This window comes from Salvelinus alpinus, chromosome 30 (genome assembly GCF_045679555.1).
Source record: "Salvelinus alpinus chromosome 30, SLU_Salpinus.1, whole genome shotgun sequence".
NCBI lineage: Eukaryota > Metazoa > Chordata > Actinopteri > Salmoniformes > Salmonidae > Salvelinus > Salvelinus alpinus.
The window spans coordinates 14,738,971-14,749,595 of record NC_092115.1 but is presented as its reverse complement, the minus strand read 5'-3'; the positions used below and the strand labels follow the sequence as shown (position 1 = coordinate 14,749,595).

Below are 10,625 nucleotides of genomic sequence, written 5' to 3'. Positions count from 1 at the left end.
TGCAGGCTACTGTAGATTTGAAAAAAAAAAAAATTATATTTTGTATCTGCCTTTACATTTCTTTCTATGCAATTCCTCAGCTAATAGTTTTAAAAAGTGTCTTTATTTTTATTTAGTTAAATCATTGTCTCTATTTCTATGATATCCCTTACATAACATTTTCAGTAGTGCTAGCCTACTAATTTGATCACCATGAGAAAGGCAAACTTACCTGCAATACAGGACCTACAGATGTAGGATCTTAATTTGATCACCATGAGACAGGCGAACTTAAATGCAATACAGGACTTGTAAAATGTGTAGTGTATTTGAGGTTTAAAAAGGCTTCTGATGTTTGTAATTTACACTTTGACATTTCAGACTTGATTTTCCCTTACTAAAAATATATCAACCCCTACAAAAATGTCCATTAGTTATAATCCACATAATAATTCACATTTCCTATTGCTGCAGGATTATTTTCCTGCTGTAGCAAACTGGCTCAAATGGCGATCCTACATCTGTACCACTAATATAATGCAAGTTAAAGTAGAAGTGGTGGTGGTCGTGCTGTACAATGGCGTGATTTATCATCTGATGGTCCTGTGTGGAAGTATATTATTCTCCCTCTCTCTGGTGTAAAGTGGTGTAGGCTCCAGGCCACAGTTTTTACCTTGCCCTTGTTCCAGGCTGTGGGCTGGAGGAGAGACTAAAGTAAGAATGGGGCCGCTGGCCCCTCAAGGGTACTGTAGCTACTACAGCTCCCTGCTTAGAGCGGAGCTTTGAGCTTTTGCCCATTACAAAAACTCCCTGAGGTTCATTAGACTCATAATAGCTTTTAGTTTGATATAGCATGCAAGGGTTCCCTTCAGTAATTACATTCATATGACGTACTCTCCTATTTTTATTGTATGCATTTCCCATGTAAAGTAAAGGGCTGCTCAATATCCCACAATAGTATACATAATATACTGTATACACATGACTCTAGGGTTTTCATTTTAACAATAGAAAATATCACATTTCCATTGTGACGGTATTACAAAATGTTTTATTATAAAAAATATTTTTATAGGTATAGTACTATTCGCCTACACAGTCTACTGGTAATGATTTCATCATTTCCAAATAATGTATTTGTTTTAATAATAAAAAATTACAATAGTATTGTGTAAATGTGTAACCAAATTACCACGGAAATTAAAGTATAGGTAGGCAAGAAGCGGTAAAGATGAATATTCTCTGAGAAAAAAGGAATGGCTTCAAAAGACCAAGACTACAGGAAAAGAAGGACCGAGCACGCCCCCATTCTCATCGACGGGGCTGAGGTTGAGCAGGTTGAGAGTTCCTTGGTGTCTACATCAATAACAAAATAACATGGTCCAAGCACACCAAGACAGTCGTGAAGAGGGCACGACAAAACCTATTCCCACTCAGGAGACTGAAAAGATTTGGCATGTGTCCTCAGTATCCTGACTGGTTGCATTACTGCCTGGTATGGCAACGGCTCGACCTCCGACCACAAGGCACTACAGAGGGTAGTGCGTACGTCCCAGTACATCACTGGGGCCAAGCTTCATGCCATCCAGGACCTCTATACCAAGCGGTGTCAGAGGAAGGCCCTGAAAATTGTCAAAGACTCCAGCCACCCTAGTCATAGACTGTTCTCTCTGCTACCGCATCGCAAGCTGTACCGGAGCCCCCAAGCCTAGGTCCAAGAGACTTTAATAATTCTACCAACATGTGCATATTACCTCAATTACCTCGACTAACCAGTGCCCACGCACATTGACTCTGTACCGGTACAGCCTGTATATACCCTCGCTATTGTTATTTTACTGCTGCTCTTCAATTATTTGTTACTTTTATTTCTTATTCTTATTTTTTTAACTGCATTGTTGGTTAGGGGTTGTAAGTAAGCATTTCGCTGTAAGGTCTACACCTGTTGTATTCGGCACATGTGACAAATCCAATTTGATTTGATCAATGTTGTTTTCAGGGACTGAGTTTAATGCTGCTGCTCTCTGATCAATGAAGCTCTAGCTTCCTCTAGTGTATAAAAAAGGACGCTACAAGACAAGACATTTAAATACTAAATAAAAAACTCAAAACTATCACAGAGCTGCCAACTCATGCATTGTCCGTGAGACACACGCTTTTCACCCTCTTCTCAAGCTCTCAAGGCACACGTCTTATACCTCACACATTGAAAAGTACTGCTTTTGTTTTTCTAATTAGTCCATTGTATAGTCAGCGCGTTAACTTTTCAACTGTGCTCCAAATAGTTTTGAAATCGGAGCATCTTAACCTGATATTGAACATCACGAACCTCCATCATTGTCCTGTCTTGCCACAGCACTGTGAACCGTGGCACATTAAAGCATATGATTGCTCTAGTTATGTAAAGGATCAAGGGGATTGGATGCGTGTTTTAAAGAAACGCCCCTCAAGACTAGAGTGGAGATTAATAGAAAATGTTCTCTTGAGTTTAGTAACCTGCTGTCTAGACCGGGCACGGGCGTGCGTCCTCGTGTGCCATTGCGCGCATGTTGATTTTGTACATCCACACCAGGCGATCCAAGACAGCAGGTTGAAATATCAAAACGAACTCTGAACAAACTATATTAATTTGGGGACTGGTAGAAACACATGAAACATTCATGGACACGTTGCTAGATAATTTGTCCTGAGATACAAACGTTGGGTTGTTATTTTACCTGAAATGCACAAGGTCCGTTTTTTCTGGATCTTTGTAGAATTTTGACCCATTTTGCGTCACACAAAATCGGGTGTTCTCTACTCTGACATTTAATCCACAGATAAAAGGGGAACCCTATTTTATTTCTCCTTTAGCAGCCAGCAGCAGAGCCAGCAGCAGAGCCAGCAGCAGCCGGCAGCAGCAGAGCCAGCAGCAGAGCCAGCAGCAGCCGGCAGCAGCAGAGCCAGCAGCAGAGCCAGCAGCAGAGCCAGCAGCAGCCGGCAGCAGCAGAGCCAGCAGCAGAGCCAGCAGCAGAGCCAGCAGCAGAGCCAGCAGCAGCAGAGCCAGCAGCAGCCGGCAGCAGCAGAGCCAGCAGCAGAGCCAGCAGCAGCCAGCAGCAGCAGAGCCAGCAGCAGAGCCAGCAGCAGCCGGCAGCAGCAGAGCCAGCAGCAGCCGGCAGCAGAGCCAGCAGCAGCAGCAGCCCGCAGCAACAGCCTAGTGGTTAGAGTGTTGGGCCAGTAACTGAAAGGCTGCTGGCTCACATCCCTGAGCTGACAAAGTAAAAATCTGTAATTCTGCCCCTGAACAAGGCAGTTAACCCACTGTTCTCCAGTAGGCTGTTGTTGTAAAAAAAACAATGTGTTCTTAACTGATTTGCCTAGTTAAAAAAAGGTAGTAGTAGTAGTCTTCTGTGGACTTGACATGTCGGTTGGCAACCAACTTTAAGGTGCATTACCGACTGGACTGGAGTGTGGACCTCAGTTCATATTTCAATCACCCATGTGGGTATATGCTCCTAAAAATCAATGAGGAGACGGGTGAGGCAGGACTTGCAGTGCATCATGGGTCAAAAATAGAATCAAGTTCTATTTTAGCGCCTGGCTACGCAGACTCTCGTTGACACGCGCTGGCAGTTTAGATGAAACTATTGAATAACATCTATGTGTACATTTATTTTGCACGCAACGTAAGAAGTAATAAGAGCAGCAACGTAGTGCTGTTTTATGTACAATGTTGTCAACAAAATGAGGTTGCTGTTACTCCTGTACCTATTGCAGAATGCAGCCTTTTGAAGTCGATTTTATCTACATTTAGCATTAGACCCCTCGTTTTTTGATTGTCATTTAGGCTGTGACAACGCAAAGGCAGCAGGCAGAAAGACCTACATTATGCTTTAGCAAGGAAGTTAGGTAGGGTGATCTGATTTGTAACTATGACAATAATTTTGTCAAACAGATTGTGAACCCAAAAGTGTACATTTGAATCTAGAGGGGAGACAATAAATATATAAATAATTTGGTTAGGGTGTACGGGTAGATTTCTGTCATCTTGTCCACAGGACATTTTATAATCTATTTACTTGATTTAGTCTGATCAGTGGAACAATTCTTATTTGTAACAATGGACTGAAATAGCAAGAACACTACTGATATTCCCCACATTTATTGTATTATCCCACTTCTTCCCAATTTTGCCGGTGTAATCCGCATATTTGAAATCTGATATGCCTACCTGTGTCCGGAAATGAATTATTTGAGGTTATGGTTTTTTTGTAGGCATTTGTGGACAGTTCTGAATAAGTCATACACATAAGCATTTGGTATTAAATGCTCCAGGAATCAAATATAATTGTTGACATTTTAGTATTGTGCACATGCTAGGCAGAGATGGTAGGGGGACTCACAGCTCATAAACATGTCATATTTTGTCTATGTAGCGTAAAATGATGGCAAGGATCTTCAACTAGTAGGCATAAACCACCTGAATATTGATATTCATTCTATTTTTCTTGAAGGTACGGTGATTATGAGAAATTAATTGTTATAACAACAAGAACAAACATAGTTCAGGGGTGGTCAACCTTCCTGAAGAACAAGCAGGATTTTCTTTCAGCCCTATTTTAAAGAGAGAGTTCACCTAAATTACAAAATACAAAATGTTTGTGTCATTACCTTGAAAGCAGTCTATGAACAAGCAGACTGCAATCTATGATTTGATTGCCCACTGCCATCAACCATTAATATTAGAATGTCCTTTGCAGAGCCTTGGTGTAGTGGTGACACTCCGCTGCATGTGCAGCATACAACTTTCCACCTGAGAACAGGGATCAATCCCTGCTTCCAACCTTCCCACTGTTTCTCTCATTTACCATATCTCATTTCACTACTGTTTGAATAAAGTGTCAAACCACCCAAAAATCTAATGGTAAGTTGTTGAATTTTGAAGGCATGTCAAAATACCTAGAATTGCAATAAATTAGCTTTAAAACATAGCAAATCTCCCTCCAAGCTTTCTTCAAACTTTGGCAGTCCTGTTTTCATTATATTACTTTGTACACCAGTTCATACTAAAGTCCCATAGAAAACCATGAAAGGTTTAACTCTCCTGGCCTCAAGTGCTGTTCAGCCATTGAAGCTTCCTTGGGGGCAATGAAATGAAATGTGATACCACCTGAACTCATTCACCCAGGTATGCATTGACATCAAATAGGCTGTCAAATTCAGATGACAAAAATACAAATGAGTAAAGATGAGTATATAGAAGAAAAGGAGCGGGGTTTGAAACAGATAAAATTGGCATAATAGATTGCATGCATTGTAGTAGTAGCATAAATCTCACACGATTCTCACCCGTCTCGCGCAAATATTTTGTAGGCTACTCTCTCCTCCAGATGTCGCGGTTTCGCAAGCTCTGCCGACTGTCCAATCAGAAACGGTTTGCGTCTCGTTGCTATATCTTCACACCCGGCTCTTTCTCATGACAGGTGAGTTTGCAGAATTTTCCTAGCAAAATACAGGTCAACATATCCTCGCATGTAGACCATTTCAATTTTCAATAACACAATTGCTAAAATATTTGTTTCTTCTGGTTGATGAACTTGACTTCTTGACACATGTCCTCCTATTTTTTATTTTATTTTTTTATTTCACCTTTATTTAACCAGGTAGGCTAGTTGAGAACAAGTTCTCATTTGCAACTGCGACCTGGCCAAGATAAAGCATAGCAGTGTGAACAGACAACACAGAGTTACACATGGAGTAAACAATAAACAAGTCAATAACATGGTAGAAGAAAAAAAAAGACAATCTATATACAATGTGTGCAAAAGGCATAAGGTAGGCAATAAATCGAATAATTACAATTTAGCAGATTAACACTGGAGTGATAAATCATCAGATGATCATGTGCAAGAAGAGATACTGGTGTGCAAAAGAGCAGAAAAGTAAATAAATAAAAGCAGTATGGGGGGTGAGGTAGGTAAATTGGGTGGGTAGTTTACAGATGGACTATGTACAGCTGCAGCGATCGGTTAGCTGCTCGGATAGCAGATTTTTAAAGTTGTTGAGGGAGATAAAAGTCTCCAACTTCAGAGATTTTTGCAATTCGTTCCAGTCGCAGGCAGCAGAGAACTGGAAGGAAAGGCGTCCAAATGAGGTTTTGGCTTTAGGGATGATCAGTGAGATACACCTGCTGGAGCGCGTGCTACGGGTGGGTGTAGCCATCGTGACCAGTGAACTGAGATAAGGCGGCACTTTACCTAGCATAGCCTTGTAGATGACCTGGAGCCAGTGGGTCTGACGACGAACATGTAGCGAGGGCCAGCCGACTAGGGCATACAGGTCGCAGTGGTGGGTCGTATAAGGTCCTTTAGTAACAAAACGAATGGCACTGTGATAAACTGCATCCAGTTTGCTGAGTAGAGTATTGGAAGCTATTTTGTAGATGACATCGCCGAAGTCGAGGATCGGTAGGATAGTCAGTTTTACTAGGGTAAGTTTGGCGGCGTGAGTGAAGGAGGCTTTGTTGCGGAATAGAAAGCCGATTCTTGATTTGATTTTGGATTGGAGATGTTTGATATGAGTCTGGAAGGAGAGTTTGCAGTCTAGCCAGACACCTAGGTACTTATAGATGTCCACATATTCTAGGTCGGAACCGTCCAGGGTGGTGATGCTAGTCGGGCGTGCGGGTGCAGGCAGCGAACGGTTGAAAAGCATGCATTTGGTTTTACTAGCGTTTAAGAGCAGTTGGAGGCCACGGAAGGAGTGTTGTATGGCATTGAAGCTCGTTTGGAGGTTAGATAGCACATTACAGCACAGTGTCCAAGGACAGTGTCCATGTTTAGCATACAGAGTAGCCTCTTGATACTGCTCCATACTTTTCATCGTGTGTCATGTTCTTCACACCCTTTGGATAATACTTACTATACGTGTTTGTGTATGTGGGCATATCATCTGTAGGTTACTGAAGCAAATGTTCACAGACCAGATATAGCACAAGTAGGCTGCTGTCATGCTGTCTTGTGTTCTGTTTCCAAATGCACAAATAAACACTGACAGATAGGAATGCAATAAACATTTGCATCAAGCTAACTTTTTAACTTTCGTTTATCTTGAATAACTAAATAACCCTTCACATTTTGACTGGCTTCATAACATGCTGACACCACCTCAGATACAGTTCATGCAACAGCTGGAGGCAGACCACGCCTCTCTAAAATCGTCTTCCAATCAGATTATCTCATTACTGTTGCTACCAGTGGTTGCTACTCATTTTACAGCCATTCCCTATTCAGAACGGTCTTGGTAAATTAGCATGTGGCCAATGATCTTAAGTATGCAAATGTTTGACATTACCCCAAATGATTGCCAATAATATCTGCGTGTAGAGCAGATGAGTTGCTTCATTTTCAACAGCTAACGATAAACGGAGTATAGTGTCAAAACATCGCTAGCACAAAAAGTGATATATCAGCAAGCAAAATCATTGTTTCTATTTGGATTTTATGTGCAAGATGACATTTGAAGAACTAAGTGGGGAATATTCTACAGAAAGGTAAACTATACTTTTAAGCGCTTTTGCATTTGCCAAGGTTGTCAGGACAATTTGTTAGTGAGTGACTGGTCTGTCATTTAACTTGGCCGTCAAGCCATGCATGCATTCAATTTACGAAAAATAATGCGCAAAACTTCAATGTAATTTTATTCAGATATTGAACTACAGTTAACTTTACCTAAACTTTGATATGGTTTACTTTGTTAACTAGATAGGTAACAGTAGCTTGGCTTGGTTGAGTTTTATGCAGTATTTGAATATGTAGCTAGCTAACGCCAGCTCTTCTGTTTAGCTCACGAGACACTGCAGTTTAGCCTACTGTAATGCCGGTGTCAGGTCATTTTAGGGAAGCACACTTTTGACATTAACTAAAAGCTTCAGTGTATTTGACTATCAATGTACTCATCATACAATAATATTAAGTCAATTATGGAGTGACATGCACCGAAAATCAAACGCGATTTCAGAGTTTCAACTTGCAAATCAGTCATTTTTACTCGCAACTAGCACAAGGTAAGTAGCTACCTACAGTAGCTAGCTAGCGAATGCTAGTATACCAAAGCCGGCGCTTTTGGCTGTAATTTACCAGGCTGATAGATTAGCCCTGGCATGGCCTCCTTTTCAAGAAGTTGAGCTTTGGCCATGAATATGTGAAAGTTGATGTGAATTTGATGTTAGTTCTAACAATTCGTTACTTTCGCTGTTGTAGGATGGATACAGTGACAAAAGCCTTGGAAGAGGTTCTCTCATCAGCATTACCCCAAGGATGCATAACAGTAGGGGTCTATGAAGCAGCTAAATCATTGAATGTGTAAGTAAGCTTCGCTTCATTAAAATCAATTAAAGTTGCAATGATGTAGTTTTTGTCTATGCATGCCTGTTTTAGAATGTCTGCAATTTGGGGGCAGGTAGTCTAGTGGTTAGAGCATTGGGCCAGTAACCAAAAGGTTGCTGGATTGAATCCCCGAGCTGACAAGGTAAAAAATCTGCCATTCTGCTCCTGAACAAGGCAGTTAACCCACTGTTCCCCGGTAGGCCGTCATTGTAAATAAGAATTTGTTCTTAACTGACTTGCCTAGTTAAAAAAATGTTTTAAATTCATGCGCTATTACTGCGTTACTAACCAATTGTCTGTTACTTTCGTCAACAGAGATCCAGATAATGTGGTTCTGTGCATCCTGGCTACGGATGACGAGGATGTAAAGGACGTGGCCCTTCAGATCCACTTCACCCTGATCCAGGCATTCTGCTGTGAGAATGACATCAACATCCTGCGAGTGAATAACACCAGGCGTCTGGCAGAGATCCTTGGAGGGGGAGGGAAACAAGGGGGAGAGCCCATGGACCTGCACTGTGTCCTGGTCACTGTAAGTATCCATTTCCACTAATATACACTAGAATATGTTAAATGTAGACTTCAAAGTGACTTTCAAACAGTCCAGGGTGCTAAAAATGTCTCCAACGTTTATTTTATTTTACTGATGCACTTGAGACACTCATGCTCTGAACTTGTCAGAACATGCCCACACCCAGTAATTACTCACTCCTTGAGTCCTGTAGCGCACCACTCAGTCTTGACATCTATACTTGCTGCTTGTGGGATTTTCATTTAGGCAAAAAAAAACAGGTTTCTATCTATTCCATTGTCATGTTAGGCCTACAGGTCATAAAACCAGGCATTTGGATCCTTGTGCCACTATTGACTCATTCTCTCTTTTTCTCTTGTCTTTGCAGAGCCCACACTCCTCGTCCTGGAAAGACCCAGCCCTGAGCAAAGTGAACCGCTTCTGCAGGGAGAGCCGTTGCATGGACCAGTGGGTGCCCATCATCAACCTCCCAGAGCGCTGAAGGGTCCCCCCCACCCCCCAACAGCAAGGCCTGCAAAGTACTCTCTCTGAACAGGAGTAGTGTAATCCCTGATGGACACACTACCCTGGGGAAATTCCTGATGGAGGAAAAAGAAGATTAACGACCACAAAATAAGGCATTTCGAGAAGAAAAAAAGATCAGACCCAGCCATCTAGATGGGATACAAAAGAGGATGGATTTCCACTGGGCTGGTGGCGTTAAACTCTCGGCTATGGCAGTCGAGGCGAGATGAGGCACATTTTATGTTCGGTCACGAGACCGAAACCGACGTCTGCTTTTTAACAGAAGATGGACACACTGTACAGAAGGATAAAATCATGTATGGCAGAGCACTTCACCTTGTGGGGACTTTAAAGAGGGATAGCAACAAAAATAGGCACTGTTGTTAAGAGGACCATGGCCTTGGCGTCTCTCTGCAGAAACAGAGCACTTGTAGAAACACTGGACTTTTGCAATTTCATTTTTTATTCACACTGTTAATGTTGTCGTTACTTTTGTTTTGTAATTATTTAAAAAGGGAAGGGCTAAATATCTAATGAATATTCAAGATACTATGCATTCAGTCAGTGTTTCCAATGCCAACTGTTTTTTACTCAAGTGGAAAGTTCTTTTTTTACAGTTAAGTTATTTCTTATGATATTTAAATGTATTTATATTAGCAATTTTTTACCATTATCTATATGAAATTCTCTGCAAAAGCACAAATATATTATTGTGGTCAATAAAACATATTTTTGGAGCCAGAACTCATGGTCCTTCTCATTCATTTTTTTTCAACATTTCTGGAAATGTAACAAAGCTAGTTTAACTTTGACCCCACAACACTTGTATAGGGAATCACATGCGATCATGGAGGTCACACTGGGCTCTATGCACTCAGTGACATCCTCGTGCCAGGTGACAATAGCTCCACCCCCACCACGCTTTGTCAGCATGATCGTGCTCATTCATCCATATGCCTTCCCCTTTTCACCGTCCTGAATTCAGCCCACGGTTAAGCTGAGAGCCCTTCCTGCATACCTCTCTGAATGCCTCACACCTATCTGCTGCCTCGCTAGGAAAAGTACTGCACGTGTGCAAAGTGCACCCACAGTGCTCACGTGCACATTTGACAATCCAGGTTTCTGCGTAGTACACACATGCTTTGATTGTTCACTTGCATGCAGAACTATCTACTGAACAAGACAATAGTGAGTGCTCAGGTGAATAATGGTAGAATGCAAACAGAAACACTTCACTGCTTCAA

At 41.6% G+C, this 10,625-nt stretch overlaps 1 protein-coding gene across 1 annotated transcript; it reads left to right on the top strand.

Moving 5' to 3' along the window:
• The first annotated feature begins 7,301 nt into the window (after nt 1-7,301).
• Nucleotides 7,302-10,125, top strand: LOC139559940 (growth arrest and DNA damage-inducible protein GADD45 alpha-like). The gene is made up of 4 exons (XM_071376420.1): nt 7,302-7,510; nt 8,220-8,321; nt 8,661-8,877; nt 9,245-10,125. Exons 1-4 carry the CDS (start codon nt 7,461-7,463, stop codon nt 9,356-9,358), a joined length of 483 nt encoding a protein of 160 aa, XP_071232521.1. The 5' UTR covers nt 7,302-7,460; the 3' UTR covers nt 9,359-10,125.
• Nucleotides 10,126-10,625: the final 500 nt, after the last annotated feature.

Excerpts from the sequence above, each read along its gene's own strand:
- LOC139559940 (XM_071376420.1), top strand. The coding sequence starts at position 7,461 with ATGTGCAAGATGACATTTGAAGAACTAAGTGGGGAATATTCTACAGAA. Across the intron at positions 7,511-8,219 it reads GGGGAATATTCTACAGAAAG|GATGGATACAGTGACAAAAG; the intron begins GTAAACTATACT and ends TCGCTGTTGTAG. Across the intron at positions 8,322-8,660 it reads GCAGCTAAATCATTGAATGT|AGATCCAGATAATGTGGTTC; the intron begins GTAAGTAAGCTT and ends TTTCGTCAACAG.